Source organism: Zalophus californianus, chromosome 8, assembly GCF_009762305.2.
Source record: "Zalophus californianus isolate mZalCal1 chromosome 8, mZalCal1.pri.v2, whole genome shotgun sequence".
Lineage (NCBI taxonomy): Eukaryota > Metazoa > Chordata > Mammalia > Carnivora > Otariidae > Zalophus > Zalophus californianus.
This window is the reverse complement of record NC_045602.1, coordinates 113,284,519-113,303,148: the sequence shown is the minus strand read 5'-3', so window position 1 is coordinate 113,303,148 and position 18,630 is coordinate 113,284,519. Positions and strand designations below refer to the sequence as shown.

At 50.5% G+C, this 18,630-nt stretch overlaps 1 protein-coding gene across 1 annotated transcript; it reads right to left on the bottom strand.

Moving 5' to 3' along the window:
- Window positions 1–8,994: 8,994 nt before the first annotated feature.
- Window positions 8,995–17,746, bottom strand: REM1 (RRAD and GEM like GTPase 1). Its single transcript, XM_027621717.1, has 5 exons — window positions 17,645–17,746; window positions 16,244–16,618; window positions 15,086–15,168; window positions 10,977–11,178; window positions 8,995–9,740 (listed from the first exon to the last, which is right to left on the bottom strand). Exons 2-5 carry the CDS (start codon window positions 16,581–16,583, stop codon window positions 9,469–9,471), a joined length of 897 nt encoding a protein of 298 aa, XP_027477518.1. The 5' UTR covers window positions 16,584–16,618; window positions 17,645–17,746; the 3' UTR covers window positions 8,995–9,468.
- Between the last annotated feature and the right edge of the window lie 884 nt (window positions 17,747–18,630).

Below are 18,630 nucleotides of genomic sequence, written 5' to 3'. Positions count from 1 at the left end.
TTATAATCAGAGATTTCAACATGCCTTTCTCAGCAATTGGTGAAACAGGAGGGATAAAATCACTAAGCACATGGAATACTTGAACAGCATTTGTAAGTTACCTTGACCTAATTGACATTTTAGAACACTACACCCAGTAATGGCAGAATGAATATTATTTTCAAGTGCACAATGGAACATGGATCATGATAGACCAAATGCTGAACTACAAAACAAGTCTCAGATTTGCAATCAAATTAAATTAGAAATCAATGACCAAGAAGATAGGTAGAGCCCTCCTAAATATTTGGAAATTAAACAACATACTTTTGAATAACCTATGGGAAGAAGAAATCACAGGGGAAATTAGAAAATATTTTGAACTGAATTATCATGGAAACACAACACTCTAAAATCTCTGGGCTGTATCTAGAGCAGTGTATAGAGGGAAATCTATAGCTTTATATAAATTATATACTTTTTTTCTAAAATAGCTTTAAATGCTCATATTAGAAAAGAAGAAAGTTATCAAATAAATGATGTAATTTCCTATCTTAAGAAGCTAGTAAAAGGGGGTGACTGGCTGGCTCAGATGGTTAAGCATCTGCCTTCGGCTCAGGTCATGATCCCAGGGTCCTGGGATTGAGCCCCACATCGGGCTCAGTGGAGAGCTTGCTTCTCCCTCTCCCACTCCCCCTGCTTGTGGCTCTCTCTAGAAAAAGAAAAACAAAATAAACCTCAAAATTGTGAGGTAAATTTATATGTACTGGCATCAATAGGAAGCCAGGACACATTGAATGAAAAAAGCAAATTATATCTAATATATACACATCATGGCAGAGATTGCTTGTTGCCTCTCAATGTCCATTCTCCCCCCTTTTAAACAAAGAATCCCTGATTTTGAGCTGAAACATGACTATTCAGGATAAAATACATTTCCTACACCCCTTTGCAATCAAATGTGGCAACGTAACTAAGCACTGGCCAATGAGATGTGATCAGAGACATGTGTGTATCTTCTGAGTGGCTGTGGCTGCCCCCCCCACCCCACTTTTTGCTCCCTCCCACTTCCTGCTGGCTGGATTTTGGATGTGACTGTTACAGCTTGAGCTGCGTACTGTACTGAGGATGGTGGAAGCACAAGATGGAAGGAGTCTACGTCCCTGCCATGCCAACTTGAGACTGCCTGCTTCTGGACTTCCTTTACAACGAAGGAGAAATATACTTCTATCTTATTTCCATCACTGCTATTTTGGGTTTCATTCCTTGCAAACAAACTTAGTGCCAATGCATATAACTATGATTCCATTTATGTGAAAAATAGCAAACCTATATATATGTAGATCAAATGGATGATTTTGACTTTGGTACAGAAATCCCCAAGATAATTTGCTTCAGCACTGAAGACATATTATCTTTTTTTTAGAGATTTTATTTATGTATTTGACAGAGAGAGAGCACAAGCAGACAAAGTGGCAGGCAGAGGGAGAAGGAGAAGCAGGCTTCCCGCTGAGCAGGGAGCCCAATGTGGGACTTGATCCCAGGACCCTGGGATCATGACCTGAGCTGAAGGCAGACACTTAACTGACTGAGCCACTCAGGAGCCCCTGAAGACATATTATCTTACATAACAATAAGTCTAGAGGTGGAACAGCTTAATTCAGTGATGGATGATTCAGTGACTTGACTTCATCATCAAGGACTTGGGTCCTTCCCATCTTTCTAGCTTGTCATCCTCTGATTAGATCCTGTCACAACTGGGAAATGTGGCTACAGGCCCTGGCATCACATTCATACACTTCAATGACCAGTAGAAGGAAAAGGATGGTTTCTTCCTGCTGTAGCTCTGTTTGTTTATTTTCCAGCTCTTTTTTAAGAGCAATTTTTTTCTAGAACCTTCCAGCAAAACTTCCTTCACGTCTTATTGGCCATAGCTGGGTTGTAGGTCCATCTTTAAAACAATCTCTGGTTTAGTGCAATTGAGATTTATTTTTGATCCATTTGAAAAGAGAACAACCAAGTAAAATTGTGGCTCTCACAGTGTGGAAGAAAAGAAAAATGGCCAAATGGCTGCCACTATATATATATGTATATGTATATATATATATATATACATATATATATATGCTGAAAAATCCACAGGGATACCCCAAACTGCTCATGGTGGGAACCCCCAGGGGAGAGGAGGGGGACTGGGGGAGAAAGGAGTTCGGCAGCAAATCCTAAAGGTGCCTCTCCAACGACCTTCCCTACTTCTCCTTTGCTTATAAAAGCCATTTTGTTAGGGCAACAAAGGGATGAATCGTGACTGGCCCAAGCCAGCTGTGGCAACCTCTTTCCACATAGTTGCTTTCTCAGCATCCCCTGCAGCTAGTGGTGGTCATGAGGATGCGGTTTGGCCAGGGAGATATGAAGGGAAACTGCTGGGAGAATGATTTCCCCTTCGATAAAAAGAAACCCTTTCTCTGACCTTTCCCTTTCCACTCTTGCTTGGGATACTGGTGTGAAGATGTGATGCTTGGAGTTGTGGCAGCCATATGGCAACCATGAAGGATATGCTGAGAGAATTATGGAGACGCAGACCCCGTGTCATGGAATTTTTAAGGCCTCTGGACATCTTGTTAGAAAATAACCTTATAAGGATTTCTGTCATGTGTAGCGGAGGGCAGCTTAACAGATAAATGCATCTTTACTTTTTACCATATATTTTCTGTTGTTTTGATTTATTCTGATAATTAAGATGCATTATTTTTGTAACTCAAAGTTCAGTTTAAAAAATATACTACTTGGCATTGGGCACCTTTGGTATCCCAACAGGCTTGAAGAGGCACTCTTGAAAAGGAGGGGAGTAGGAGCTAAACAAAGGAACAAGCTGTTCCTTATAATGAAGTATTAGCTTCATGGTCTGAGGGTTGACCTTGCAGACGGGGGGAATGGCTGGGAATACATTTCTCTATTTGGGTTTGACCAGAGGTTACAAACTGTGGGCCTCTCATCGGAATCTGGTTGGCGGACATGTTTTGCTTATCCTGTCCAGGGTTTTTTAAAAATTAAAATTAGCATTTAGTATTTAAGAATTGGGATACTTCACATAAAATCTGGCTTGCTGGCTTTCTTGGAAAAACTGAAATATCAGGCAATGCTGGTTTCATTTCCAAACAGTAGTAACTGGCAGCTTCAATCTGTTGCTCCCTTTAGTCAAGGCAGGTGCTTCCGGTGGGCAGCAGATCTTGATGCTCCCTAATGTCTGCTTCTCCAGTCTATTTCACTAGCTGACTCTGTGCGCATTTGTGTTAGTGACCCCTGGGCTTGGGGTTTAGGATTAATGCACACGTGCATGTGTATGTACGTAAGATTCAACAACTGCTTTCTAGGCAACTGGCCATGTACGAGGTATCTATCATTCACACATACGGGCAGATCTTGAAGAAGGCCGGATTCAGAGTAAGCTGTTCTCTAGGCTGTTCTGTAGGACCGGAAGAGCTTAGAGCACCCTTGACTGCCCTGCTGCGTCACCTGGGGTCTTAATCCAGACTTCTGAAGATGCACTGCTAGGGGAGAGGGGTAATTCTGAGGCAAGACCTCCATCTGTGGCTAAGGAGTAAGGTTTTCTGAAAGGTGGATGGAGATTTGCCCAGTGGGGTTCTGAAGAAGCTGGTGCTCCTGGAGAGAAGCACTAACCTGAGGAAGGGAGGCAAGGTCAGATTCTAGGAACAGCGTTCTACTGCCCCAAACATCCCAATAGAAGGGAAGCCCTTCAATTTAGGGTTTTCTCTATTTATTCATTAAAACAAGACCGAGTGTGTGTGTGTGTGTGTGTGTGTGTGTGTGTGTGTGTGTGTGTGTGTGTGTTGGGGGAGAATGCAGACCCAGCCACCACCTTGCCACATCCTCCATTCTATCCTGCTGTGATAGGCAGAAAACCAGTTCCCCAAAATGTCCTTGTCCGAATCCCTGGAACCTGTGATTATGTTATGTTATATGGCAGTAGGGAATTAAGGTCACAGATGGGACTGTTTGCTAATCTGCTGACTTTAAACCGGGGAAACTATCCTGGATTATCCAGGTGGGCTGAATGTGATCACAAGGGCGGGGAGGGAGGCAGACGAGGGAGAACCAGAGAGATGGAAACAAGAGATGGACTTGGCCTGAAAGTTGTTGGCTTTGACGATGGAGGGAGGGTCATGAGCCAAGGAAAGTGGTTGGCCTCTAGAAGCTGGGAAAGGCAAGGAAACAGATTCTCCTCTAGAGCCTCCAGAAAAGAATGCAGCCCTGCTGACATCTTGATTTTAGCCCAGTGAGACCCACGTTGGACTTCTACTATACAGAACCGTGAGGTGATAAGTTTGTGCTGTGTTAAGCTGCTACATTTGTGGTGATTTGTTACAGTAACAACAGGAAGGAAAGACACCAGGCCACGGGTAGGTGTGATCCCGGCTCACTGTCAGCATCAACCTCCAGACTTGTGAGGTGACTCCAGTCACTCTAGTCTTCAAGTTTCCCAGCTGAGGCCCCAGAGAGGGGCTGTACCTGCTCTGCCCTGCCCGAATTCCTGACTCACAAAATCTAGAAGCATAATAAAATGATTGTTTTTATGCCACTAAGCTTTGGGGGTGGTTCGTTAGGCAGCATAGTAACAGGAACGGTGACTATCCTAGCCTTGAACTTGAACCAGATGGAACTGGGGAAAATTGCATGCATTGCTGAACCCAGAGCTCCCATCCCATCATTAGTATTATTATTTTTTAAAAAGATTTTATTTATTTATTTGACAAAGAGAGACACAGCGAGAGAGGGAACACAAGCAGGGAGAGTGGGGGAGGGAGAAGCAGGCTTCCCGCTGAGCGGGGAGCCCGATGCGGGGCTTGATCCCTGGACTCTGGGATCATGACCTGAGCTGAAGGCTGACGCTTAATGACTGAGCCACCCAGGCGCCCCTTATTAGTATTATTTTTAACTGAACCCTGATCCGAACAGAAGGGAACACTACTGAAATTGAAACTGAACCTGTATATTTTTTCAAGCTGTTGAACTAGAATATTCAAATATTCTTGAGACAGAGACAGTCACGTGGAGAATTCTACCCTAACCCCTTCACTCTGTATATTTTGATTTGCCTAAAGCCACATGGTCGTGGCAGAACTGAGAGATTCTTAGTCTTTATAAAGCAGCCAGCTGTGATGCTCTTTACCCTCCTTCAGAGTACACATCCTTGTCAAAGTTTGCTGAATAAAGGGAGGCTTGAGCTGCCCCTAGGAGATGGGAATTTCCCACCATCCAAGGACAAGCAGTGTCAGCCTGAAACTGATTACGTGGCAGGGGGTGGGGGGGTCCCTGAGTGGAAGCTTCGTGCCCTTTGGCTGAGAAACTGGAACTTTCCATCGAGGCCAGTGATCCTCAGTAATCAAGCAGCCTGGCTGGGGTGTGCTGGGTTCCAGGTGGCCTTCATCTCATCTGGATCAGGCCAACACAGGAGGGACTCTGAAGAGACTGGGGGCCCCTTGGGAGACATTCATCTTTCCAGAGCTTTATCATTTTTTCCATAGCAGTACTCTCCCTTCAAGGTGGAAAGTCCCAGCTGGCGGCTGAGGATCCTCTCAATGTGTTTTTGTTTTCCACCCTGCCCCCAGTGCAGGCAGCGGGGTGCTGGGTGAAGTCCCCTTCTCTTTTATACCAGCCTGCTCCAGACTTGCTGTACTGACAGGGGGTGTAATGTAGCCCTTAACAAGCCACAGGACTAGACATCCCTGGTTTGAATCCTGGCTCTGCTATTTGCTAATTGTGCAACCTTGGCAGGGGTTCTGGACCTTTATGAGTTACGGTTCTCCATCTGAAAACTGGCATGGTGATAATATGACCAGTCTTGAGGATTTAATATACGAAGAGCACTTAGAACAGCATCCAATACATAGTAGAAGTGATGTAATTGCTTGCTGTTATTACATGCCTTTGGACAATTCCTCTCCTTTCTCTGGGCCTCAGTTTCCCCAACTGTACAATGAAGAAAGCAGTTACAACCTGACCTGAGTGCAAATCCTGACAACCCTTTCTAGGACAGATTTCTCAGGTTTTCTTAGCCTCAATCTGTTAATCTGCTCATCTGCTAAATGGTACTTATTAAGTAGATGGGTGTGGTGATAATTAGATGAGAAAATGTGTACCAAGCATGTAGCCTGGGACCTGGCACATAGAAAGAGCTAAAACAGCAGTTTTGTTTTATTTTGTTTTGTTTTAATGGATGAGAAAGAACTTTCTTAACTATAATGGGCCATGTCCCTGGGAGGAGTATTGTGGTTTTGTCACATGATTTCCCAGCTATGCCTTATCCACAGACTGCTAGAATCAGAGAGGTCAGGATTGGAGGGGCCATTTTACAGGTCCGTTAATCAATCCATTCAACAGATATTTACTGATCACCTACTATGAGCCAGGCACTGTTGTAGGTGCTGGCGAGAGAGCAGCATCGAGGGCCCTACCTTCATGGGACTTTTATTCCTCTGCGGGAGATAGACAGTAAATGGGTGAGTCCATGAATAGATGATACAAGTTCCCATTCAATCCCTTTATTTTACAGATGGGAAAACTGAGGCCTAAGAGGGGAAGAGATTTTCCTAAAGTCCTCCAGTGTCATAGCAGGGCAAAGACTTGCAAGCAAGTCTTCACAGTCCCAGAATATCCTACCCTTAACAAGGCCTGGTTTCCTCAAGGTCTTAAGATATGCTAGTAGGAACCAACATTTACTGAATCTTTCTAGACACAGGAACTGTTTTAAGTATTTTACACATCTTAAGTCATTTTTAAAAATAGATTTTATTTATTAGAGAGAAAGCGCATGGGGATGGTGAGAGGGAGAGGGAGAAGCAGACTCCCCACTGAGCAGGGAGCCCAACTCGGGGCTAGATCACAGGACCCTGAAATTATGACCTGAGCCGAAGGCAGACGCCTAACAGACTGAGCCACCCAGGTGCCCAACATCCTAAGTCATTTAATCCTCACATCAACCCTGAGGGAGGGAATTGCCATGAATCCTATCTTACAGATGAGGGAGTTAAGAAACAGAGAGATGGAGCATTGAACACAGACCCTCTGGTTCAGGACCCATGACCAACCTCAACCACTGCGTTGTCCTGCCATCCTGGCTGCATGCTCTTCCTTCCCCCTGACCCGGGTCTGTGCTCTTTCCTTCTTTCTTTCCTCCCCTTCCATTCCCAGTCCTGGTCTCAAGGACTTCTTCCACACTCTGAGTAGCCTGGGGTAAGCCCCCCCCCCCCAGTTCTCAGTTTCCCCATTTGTGGACTTTGAGGATTGCACTGGATTATCCTCAGGGCCTTCCATGACCACCCTGATTTTCAGCCCCTTATCAGTTTGTAATCATTTTATTCACTTGTTTTCTAGTCTGCTTTCCCCACCAGATGGGGGGGCTCCAGGGAGCAGCATCCTACTGCTTCTGTTCACTTCTATCTCCCTAGAGCCTGGCACTGTGCCCCGCACTTAGTAGGCCCTCAATAAATACTTGTGGGTGAAGAAAGGAATGACAGCGATTACCTACAGTTTTCTCAAAGCCGGCTCCTGTGCTCTTTCCCTGGCCCCTCTTCCTTTCTCAGCCTGTGGGCCTCCCTCCTTCCTTCCCTCCCCTCTCACCTCCCAGGGCCAACTCAGGCCCTCCATCCGGCCTGCATTTTTCCGGGTTTGATATCATTTTTTCCACTCTCCGGCCGCTGCCGGCTGCCTCTGCCAACTTTCCACAACTATAGCCCCTCCCCCACGACCGCAGGCCAGAGCCAGCTTGGGGTGGGGGAAGACCCTCCTCCTCCTCCCTTCCCCAAGCTGGAGTTAGGATGGGGAAATAAGTGCTATCAGTGCCCTGCTGGCAAGATTGGGGGCTTGAAGAAGGAGGATATGGCTCATCTGCCCAAGCTCCAGTCTTCTTTGGCGCTGTGTTCTTGGTGGCTGAAGCATGTGGGCAGGCAGCTGGTTGGGGGAAGGGGTGTCAGGCCTCAGGGACATGATGGTCCAAACCATTTGCATCTTATTCTCCTCTCAAAGTCGCGACACCACTTTCCCCTTCAGCTGGAAACTCCTGACCTGACCCCTAAGGCCCAGCCCGAGCCCCACAGCTGGATGCCTCACTACCTCCTCCTTCCCGCACAGACAGAGGAGGAGGCTGGGCCCTGGGGTCTAGTCCTCACCCTCACTGGCTGGGTGACCCTGGGATGCTCACTTGCCCTCTATGGGCTTCAGTTTCCACATTCAGGAAAATGAATGAGATGGATTAAATCGGGTATCTGTCTTGGGGATTAGTGGATTGAGTTTCATGGAGGCAAGCATCCCCCTCCACTTTAAATTGTAAGTAAACTTGTGTTTGAAAGTCCATTTCCCTGGGACTCTATAGCTTTTTGTCACATTCTCCAAGAGGATTGTGGATAGGGCACAGACTCTAGCCTGACAAGCCGGGGTTGGAATCCTGACTACTTCACTTATTGTAGCTGTATGATTTTTTTTTTTAAGAGTTTATTTATTTATTTGACAGAGAGAGAGACATAGCGAGAGCAGGAACACAAGCAGGGGGAGTGGGAGAGGGAGAAGCAGGCCTCCCGCAGAGCAGGGAGCCCGATGCGGGACTCGATCCCAGGATCCCGGGATCATGACCTGAGCTGAAGGCAGACGCTTAACAACTGAGACACCCAGGCGCCCGGTAGCTATATGATCTGGAGTATGAACCATCACCATCCTGTGCCTCTATTTTTCTAATAGAGGTATACAGGGTTTGTGAAGATTAATCACTAGTTGTGACAGCTTAAACCATAGCTCTTAACAAACAAAAGCTACTATATTGTGAGGATGAATGCTGAGATTCCTTCCAGATAAGACTTTATGAATCTATAATCTGAAAAATGGGCTTATGAGAAAATAGGTCATCACATTGAATTGTGGTTGTCTGTGCACCACTGGGTCTTCCCCAAAGACCGGCGCTAGGGGCCATGCCCAGTGGTTGGGAGAAGGCCTGAACACACAACTGGTCCAGCGATTTTATTGACTGACCTTCACCCAGGTCAGCAGGTTAACCCGGTCTGCAGCCAGTGTAGATGGGACGGTGGGAGGTGGAGATACCTGGCAGAGCCCAAAAGAAGGTCTGGGCATTCAGACTGGACACCCTTCTGGTCTGGTTTATTGTGGGGAGTTGCCAGAGCCCAGGGACCAGGAAGATTTTTACAAAAAGGCTCGTACCGCGTAAAAAACAAAACAAAACAAAACAAAAAACCCTACTCTGTGTGCAGCTTGAGGCTTCGGCCCCATAGTCTGTCCACTGCTTCCCCAGGTTGGAGGGGTCCCTGAAGGTGCGGCTCCGGGAGATGCTCTGGCCCTCGGGACAGCGGGCAGGCACGGCCCACCGTGCAGACTGGGCAACTACGTCGTGGCCCCTCGATGGCATCGGTGGAGCTCAGAATGCAGCCCAGTGTTCCGCCAGCCCTAGGGGGGCGGGCGGCTTCAGAGCACGGCCAGGTTGTGGCAGGACTTGGAGCGGGCCTTGAGTGCCCGACGGCGGGCGCTGCGGGCCGTCAGGCGGGCCAGGAAGTGACGAGCCCGCTGGCCGAGGCTTGCCCGCCTTCGTGGCGCGGCCGGCTCCGGGGCCGCGCTGTCTCGGCGGCGCAAGCGCAGTTGGCGCACCACGCCCTCGAAGAGCTCGGCCACGTTGTGCTGCAGCGTGGCCGACGTCTCGATGAACTTGCAGTCAAACACCACCGCGCAGGCGCGGCCCTCTGAGGGGCGGGGTCAGGCAGGCCCGGTAGAGGGGACATAAAGGTGGGAAGAGGTGTGTTGAGTCTCAAGCTAAGCGCTTTTTCTTTTGGTCCTATCTTGTGCTGAGTGCCAGGGGACTCTTCGGTAAATGAGACCTGGCTCTGCGGAGTTAGTTCACAGGCTAGTGACTGATACTGGTAGCAGAACGAGGCTGGGAAGACAGAGAGGCTGGGAAGGGGCTTGAATGCCAGGTAAGGGGTCTGAGCTGTGCATCAGGATTATCCGGGGGAGCTTGTTAAAATGCAAATTCCTGAGCCCACCAGCAAAAAATCTGATTCGGTAGGTTTGGGATGAGGTCTGTGAACCAGTGTTTTAACAAAATCTCCTGGGGATTATGTTGGGGAGTGTGGGGCTGTCTGCTCACAAAGCATATGGTCTTCCAACTTCAGGAAGCCACTGGGCTGGGAGACAGGGGCCTGGGTTCTAGCCCTTAGAGGCTGGTGACCCCGTGGAACTGACTTACCCTCTCCGGCTCTCAGTTTCCATAATTTTTATATTTTGCCCTTGAGACGGGCCATCTTGAGATCTTTGTGGGTCCCACATGATATTATCAAATGTATTGAAATATTCCTTATCCCACTTTGAATACAAATTATATATAACTAAACGTTTTGGTTTGTAGTTGTCAGCTGCCACAATATCGTGTTTTGTGGATGATTCAAACTTTGTGAAATTTTAATTTGCAATTTTCTCACTGTGTTTCGGAGCTAATAGTTTCAGATCCCAGATGTAAGCCCTTGGAAAGCTTGTATGCACTGGGCCTATGATGCCCAGTGGATAAAGTGTCTCTGACTGAGGGCATGGGAGAGCCACAGGGGAATTTTTAAGCAAAGGAGTGACAAGGTCAGATCTGGTTTTGGAAAACTCTGCCAGCTGGTGAGGAGAACTGATTGAATAGGGAGAAGTACAGGGGCTGGCCCAGGCTAAGGTAGAGATGCCAGGATGGGGCAGAGGTTGTGGGCATAGGGGGAAGGGCAGGTGGGGTTAAGGGAGGTGGACCTGACAGGATTTGGGGGCTGGTTTGGGGGAGTGGGAGAGGAAACGAGAATAGTTCCTAGCTTTCAGGCTTAGGCATGTAGGTGCGTGATGAGGGCGGGGTGGGGTGACTGTCCCTGAGATGGAGAGCACTGGAGGAGGAGCAGTGACAGCAGGTTGAGAGGAAGCTGGAGGAGGAGGGGGGAGTAGAGGGGGCTCACCTTCCACGGAGACTTCCCGGCAGCGTGCCAGGTCGGCCTTGTTGCCCACCAGGATGATGGGCACGTGGTCCGCCTGATGCGTGCGCCGCAGCTGAATGCGGAGCTCAGAGGCACTCTCGAAGCTGCCTCTGTCCGCGATGGAGTACACAATGACATAGGCGCTGCCCACCTGCAGGCACGACTCTTGGCTCCAGCTTTCATCCTGCAACAGAGCGACCCCAGGCCCGTTCTCCAAGGGTACCTACCTCTCAGCCAGAGGGCCCTGGCTGAGAAAGGTAGGGCTGGGGTGGTCTGAAGGGTGGGCTGGAGCTGAGGCTTATACTTTGGACAGGTTTGGGGGACAAATTCTGCCATTATTCTGTGTCACCTTGGGTAAGCCACCAGTCCTCCCCGAGCCTTAGTTTCTCTGTGTGAAAAACTGGGCTAATAACACCTCACTACATTTTCTCATCCGTTGATTGCTTCTATAGGCCAGGCACTGGAGATGAAAGATTTCTTTGGTTCCCCCTCCTGCTAAGGAGGGTTCAGCTCTTTTGTCTGGTTTCTGAGGAGGGCTCAGTCTTGCCAGACAGTTCTTGTGGCCTTCTGCAGTCCAATTAAGAGACAAAAATGGGGGCGGGGCGCCTGTGTGGTTCGGTGGGTTAAGCATCTGACTCTTGATTTCGGCTCAAGTCATGGTCTCAGCATTATGGGATCAAGCCCTGCATCGGGCTCCATGCTCAGTGTGGACTCTGCTTGAGATTCTCTCTCTCCCTTTCCCTCTGCCCCTCCCGCACTCACTATGTCTCTCTCTCTCTAAAGAAATAAATAAACAAATCTTTTAAAAAGAGAGGCAAAAAGAAGGGAGAGAAGAGAGAAGGGAGCTGACTTCAAGGGGAGGCATTTTCCAGGCCAGCGCTGAAGAGAGAAGTGAAGGAGCAACTGTGGAGTGTAGGAGGTATAAGGGAAGCGGTGGAGAGGTGGGGCACTTTAAGAAGCAGAGTCTTTGCAAGCTGTTTGACAAGGAAGGGAAGAACTGGAGCAATTCTGATAGGCCATTTGGGTGGCAATCTTTTGTCAGGGACAGCACGCTGAGACTGGACCATCTGGGTAACAACTTCACAAGTGTTTAGTAAGACACCATTCCTATCTTCCAAAAGCTCATGGTCTGGAAGGGATGCTATGGAAGTCGAGAGTTCTGATGCCCTGTCATAAGTACCATTAAGAGGCAGGAGCATGTGGCTGGAGGAGCCATGGGGGGTGAGGGGAGGAGGTCAGAAGAACTCAGCCAGGCAGAGTGCGGGGAGGGCTTAAGAGCGGACTGGCGAGTGGGGTCTGAGAGGATGAACAGGAGCGGAGAGTAGGCCAGGGGGAGGAAATACCCAGTGTGGTGGAGGCACTGTTTTTGAGAGGGGAAGAAGCCAGAAGACTTTCCTGTTTGTTTTTTTTTTTAAGATTTTATTTATTTATTTGAGAGAGGGAGAGAGAGAGAAACAGCATGAGAGGGGAGAGGGTCAGAGGGAGAAGCAGGCTCCCCACTGAGCCGGGAGCCCGATGTGGGACTCAATCCCAGGACTCTGGGATCATGACCTGAGCCTAAGGCAGTCGCTTAACCAACTGAGCCACCCAGGCGCCCCAGAAGAATTTTCTGATAACCCGATAAGATAGATGACTATGAAAGCATCAGATCGATGGTCAACACACTGTCAGAGGGATTAAGTTCCCAACAGCCTTTCTGATCCTTCCCCAGGCCAAATAACCATGGGCTGAGTCAGATGCATGTGAGTTTTTCACCTTACTATGGACAGGTTCCTTCTTCCCTCTGGGTCTCAGTTTCCCCATCTGTAGAATGAAAGTGTGGGGCTTGAGCATTCATTCATTCATTGCACAAATGTTTATGAAGGATTTGGTATGTGTTAGGATCACAGAAGCCGGTTGGAACATGGATTGGCGGGTAGGACCCCTTGGGGGTGTGATTAGAAATATAGGTTACAGGACCCCATTTTTGTAGGTTCTTATTCATCAGGTTTGGGGTGAGACCTGAGAATTTTATTTTTTTTTTTAAAGATTATTTGAGAGAGAGAAAGAGTGAGCTTGCGAGTGGGGGGGGAGGGCAGAGGGAGAGGGAAAGAAAGAATCTCTAGCAGACTCCCCGCTGAGCGCGGAGCCCTATGCAGGGCTCCATATCACGACCCATAAGATCATGACCTGAGCCGAAATCAAGAGTCTGGCGCTTAACCAACTGAGCCACCCAGGTGCCCCAGATATTTGATTTTTTTATACTCTCTAGGTGACCCTGATGGTCAGGCCAGCTAGGGCACTACTGCATGAGCCAAAGGTCCACCCAATTCTGGGAGATCCTGCCTCTCTGACACCAAAGGGTACCATCTACCGAAAGGATGGATGCTTATTCCAGTGACGTTGCTACTGGGTGGACCCTCTGTGGAAATTGCCTCCACCGTGACCAGCCAGGGAAACTGGTTCTGTTTCCCCATTTTATTTGTAGGAAATCCAAGGGCCAGAGAAGAGAAAACATTCTCAAGGCCATACAGTCAGGTGGGCACAGAATTCCAGTTCCAGTACTCTTCTTCCCCGGTCTCCTAAATGGGACTCCCAGGCTGATCACTTTTCATAATTCACTGGACTCTGCCCCACTGGATTTTCGACTGTATTCAAAAAGTGCCCCCCCCCTCCCCAGCCTGTGAGCTCCATGAGGCCAAGGGACATGTCTGTCTTACTCACTGCTGGGTCTTCAGTGTCCTGGCCCATGATTCATACCCAGTCAGTGTTTCTTAGTGAATGAATGAGTGAAGGAGTGAAACCCCAGCTGAAGGCTCAGAAGGTGATGTTCCCAGTGGGAATGGAGAGCGACAGTCCTAGTGCATAAGATTACAGGCTCAGGGGCTTATAGATCTGGGTTTGAATCCCCCTTGATCTCTGAGAACTTTGGACGCATTACTGAACCTCTCTGAGCTTTGCTTTCCTCATCACTAGGATGGGAATCAGAATACTCACCTATAGTATTTGTTTTGACTGAACGCCGTAATATATATCCAGCGCTTAGCACAGGGGCTGACACTTGGGAAGAGGGTACTCCATAAATCCCTGCTGCTAGGAGGACCATGATCATCATCATCATGCTCATTTGGAGCTGGGTGTCCTTTTAATCCTCGTGGAAAGGAATTGGCCACTTAGCTCCTTCATCCCTATCCTCCCGCCTATCACTGGGGCTGTCAGTCATTCTTACCAATCACCCGACAGTGCCCTCCTAAGCTCCACCCTGTGGGCGGGGCCTCCCCCTTACTGAGCTAGGTTCCCAGGTGATTTTTACGTCCTTCTCTCTGCTTGGTTGTATTTCTTTAAAGTTCTACAATAAACATGTATTATCTGTATAGCAAGAAAAAAGAAAACTCAAGGTAAGAAAAGCATAACAGGGGCATATCCCTGCCTGCTGCTTTCTTCCTATTCTGGAACGGGGTAGGGGAAGGACATCCTTTGCTTTCCTTCTTTACTAGCTACCAGGTTATGAGGAATAAGAATGATCATTATTTACATTTCTTCACCTATGTTCAGCATTATTTCATGCTCCACACTGTGCTCACTGCTGGGAAATTGCATAAGAACTTTTAAAAACTAGCTGGTAAGGAAGGCGGTAATGATTAACCCATCTATCAGGTGAGAAAACTGAAGTCATCTCAGGGTGGGTGGTGAGTCAGTTGCACAAAGCCACGCAAGTTGCACAAAGCCACGCAACTGGTAAGGAAAGAAAGGGGTGGCGGGTTTACCCTCAGGCATTTTGGTGTTAAATGCAGCGTTCCTTCCTCTGCACAGTGTGTGGGCGGGGGGGGGGGGCAGTGGGCTGAGGGTGCTGAGGACGAGGTGGAGGTTTGCAGGGGGAGAAGCACATCCTAGATGGCTACAGAGGGAATCAGTGGAGTGAGAAAAGGACTCGGGGTTATGAGGTTCTTCTGCCTTTGGTTGCAAAGGCTGCTTGGGAGCTGTGGGTTTCCAGGGCTGCTGAGGATGGCCTCTGCCATGTCCCTGCTGTGTCGTGTCCGAGGAGGGGACAGACAGAGGTCTGGTACCAGGCTCAGCACCCCTCCCCCCAAGTCCTGCTTGTGGTGCCATACCCATTTCTCAGCCTCCCAGGTGTCCATGACCACGAGCGTTGTGTCCTCTCCATCTACTGTGAGGGTCCTCTCGTACACATCTTCTGCAACCGAGGAAAGAGCCAGATCTCAGGGAGGAGGGGCAGGCATGAGGAGGACGTGGCCCCCCTAGTCCCCTTTCTGGTCACAGTGCCCCGTCCACTTGTGCTGGAAGTGCTCACCCCCTTGTTTGATGTCTGTCTCTCCTGATAGTTCAAGAAGCTCCACGAGGAGCCCATGTTTCCCCCGCTGCCAGAATCAAATAGTAGGTGCTGAGAAAGCTTTTGCTAGTTTGGTTTATTGATGAGTGTGGGATGGTGGGGTTAAAGCTGGGCTGGGGATTCTCCCAGTCCCGCTCTGTCCCTGACTTAGTGTATGCTTCGGGCAGGTCACAGTACCCTCTTTGGGTCTCAGTCTCCCCGCTTGTCACACCTACAGGTGCACATATCTACACCTTTCATCTAGGCTTCTCACACTCAGAGGGGTCAAGGCTAGAGAAGGGGCCTGGCCAGAGTGTCCCCACTTTCTCTTTGCTTTTAACCACCCTCCCACTGCACTCAGCCTGTGTCCTCCCGGCTGGTTCTGTAGGAACCCATCTTCATTTCCTCTGTCCTGCCCTTGTCTCCTCCCCTCATCCTGGGGCCCCTGGCCCTCTTGGCTCACTGCATCTCTCAGGAAAAAAGGGAATTGGGGAGTCTCCTTTTGGGGCAGGATCTTAGTTTCGCTGCAGGTTGTTGGTGGCCTTAGATGGTTGTCTGGAGCTGGGAGGATCTGAGAGTCAGGGGAAGTTGGGGCTGGGAGTTTCTGAGTGGGGTGGAAGCCTACCATTTCTTTCCACTTGAGACTCGTGGAACTCAGAATTGCTTCCCTATGACATGGAAATTAATCATATACCTCATCCATGAGAACTTGGCAACTTTCTCACTATTCAAGGCATTTCCCTCCTGTAGACTGTTGTGCCGGCTGTGCCCTGCACCACTCTGGGTGGGGGGCATCATTCACTTCATAGTCTATGTGAATGATGCCCTTTAGAGTTGAGCAGTGTGTGAGTTGCACAACTCTTCTTGGCAGCCTTGTGCCCCTGACAACAGGGCTTTCACTCCTTTGGCCACATCCCAGCCCAGCCCACAGGGTCCCTACCTCCCAGCTGTTCATGGAGGTCCCGCTCTTGCTTCCCTGCAAAGAGGCTGGCCAGGCTGGTCTTCCCTACGCCCGGGTCTCCAAGCAGTACCACGCGGTAGAGGGCCTCCCAGGAGCCTTCAGAGTCACTGGATTCAGAGGACCAACCATTGGGGGCAGGCGAAGGTTGCCGGGTGGGAGGATTGAGGGAGGCTGACTGGCTCAGCCGGGGATGCTGGAATTTTGTGGAAGGTGCTGTACACAGGAGGCCAGGCTGGTGGCCCCGGGGGGACAGGGGCAGTGGAGTGCTGGCTCGCCGACGCAGGGGGGTCTTTGCTTCTTGCTGGGTGTTTAGTGTCATCCTTGGCGGGGTGGGGCTTTGATCCTTCCTTCCTTCTGTAAGCAAGAAGCAAGAACGGGCAGTGAGCCAGGCACCTGTGAGCCCCTTCTGCAGGGTCCAGATGAGCTTCTGAGAGGACTTCCTCCAAAACCTTCTCTTGTTCAAATGACAGGAGGAGGCACCTCAGTTCCTTGGGGTGGGGGCTTCCTGGCTTCGGGGCGGAGTAAACCTGGGTCAGGCTGGGTGGGGTGACTATGCAAGCTGCGAGCACACGCATATGCACACCCTCAGGTGACTTCCTCTGCCTTGAGGATGACCCAGTACCCCAGCACACACGGACAGAGACAGACAGAGGGGCAGCAGCGAGGTGGGATGTCCATACAAGCATGCACACACCCGTGTACACAGACGTGCCCCCCCATTTGGGATATGGGACCCACGTTCTGAAAGGCTCCTGAATTGCCCCAGTCCTCCTCTTCCCCACAGCTCTCTTCCCCAAGGTTCAGATCGGGGTTGGAGGGTTGAGGGCTCCTGGGGGGTTCACTTCCGCTGCCCCATCTCCTGAGGGCGGAGGAAGAGGCAGGACGGAGCGGGTTGGTATTCCGAAGGGCGAGGGGAGTCTGGGGGTTCCCTCGGCTGTAACCCGAGCGCCCTGGTGCCATGGGAACGGCGTGTCCGGCCCGCCCCCTACGTGAAAAATTCAGGAGAGGCCGGGCGACGGCCTCCAGCGGCTGTTGGGGGGGGGGTGTCGAGGCAGCGGGGCCCCGGTTTTGGTGACAGGACAGGGTCCTGGCGGGGGGTGGGGAAGGGACCTACAGGGCCCGGGGGCGCATGTGCCATTCCCGGAGTCTGAATCCAAGCTTCCCCCGCCCCGGGTGCTGGGTGTGAGTCCCCCGATCCCGGGAGGGCTTCTTGCCCGAGGCTATGCAACCCACCAGGCCCCAGGCCTGAGGACCCTCCCCCCGGGACGCGGGTTCGAGGCCTCCCTCGTCCCTGCCTGCGCCGCAGAGCCCCCCATGCAGGCGCCTGGCGAACTCCGCTCCAACTTGACTAAGTTGGCGGCGGGCTGCGCGGGCCTTTACCTCGCGTGGGGAGGGGTCCAGGGTCCCCGGCCGCCGTAGCTGCCGGTTGCTCCAGGCTGCACCACCGCCTCGGCGCGCAGCCCCTCCGGCCAGTCCCGCCCCGCCGCCCGGGCCGGGGGAGGAGCCGCGACCCCGCCCCGTCCAGCCCCGCCCCGTCAGGGCAGCCCCGGGGTACCCGCCCCGAGGCCGCGGCCGCCCAATGACTTTTCGACTTTTCGCAGAGCTCAGTTGACCCACTGCCGCAAGGTCTTCGCCTGGGGTGGTGGTGGCAGTGTCGGGGTGGGGAGCGAGAGAGAGGAAAGAAGGGATTTCTGAATTCCTGGGTCTGCATCCCCTCTGCATCCACGCCAGCAACGGGGCGCACCAACTTTAGCCCTCGCAGAATCCACCTGGGGAGCTGGTGGACTGCTGATTCCCAGGTCTCACCCTTCAAGAACGGAGGATTCAGCCGTTCTGGGGGAGGGCTTCCGGAATCTGCCTTTTTAAACAAGTGCCCAATGATCTTGCAGAGTTCATGGACCCCACTTTGAGAAACTCAGCTCTGGATGGAGAATTAATTTTGGGAGGTGGCTCCAGGGGAGGAGGGAGCCTAGGAAGTCTGCACTGAAGACTTCTGAATATCTGATTTTGGCATCCCATTCATTCATTTACCAAATTCTAGGTTAAGCACTCTTTATGCAGGGGGCGGCCCTGTGCCTGGAAGAATGGCTGTCCCCACTCTGATAAATATTTACTGGGTATTTGGGCTGTGGCTGGTATGTTTTGAGCACATTGCCTGGAGTATTAGCTCATTTAATCCCAGCACAACACTAAAAGGCTGATTACACTGAGGCTTACCTGGGTCTGGGACTCAGGATTCTGCCTCTTAGCCAACTGTCCCTTTCCATCACCGCCCATGGCTTTTAAAAAAAAAAGCCTTCCTAGGCACTTGGAGGAGGAGAGACACACTGTGATCCTGGTAGAGTAAGGCAGTTGGGAACTGGTGA

What these genes read in the sequence shown, in the direction of transcription:
- REM1 (XM_027621717.1), bottom strand. Translation starts at nt 16,583, where the DNA reads ATGACACTAAACACCCAGCAAGAAGCAAAGACCCCCCTGCGTCGGCGA. An exon ending in CCTGGGAGGCTGAGAAATGG is followed by an intron (nt 11,179 to 15,085) that starts GTATGGCACCAC and finishes GCTCTGTTGCAG; the next exon opens with GATGAAAGCTGGAGCCAAGA. An exon ending in CCGGGAAGTCTCCGTGGAAG is followed by an intron (nt 9,741 to 10,976) that starts GTGAGCCCCCTC and finishes CCCGCCCCTCAG; the next exon opens with AGGGCCGCGCCTGCGCGGTG.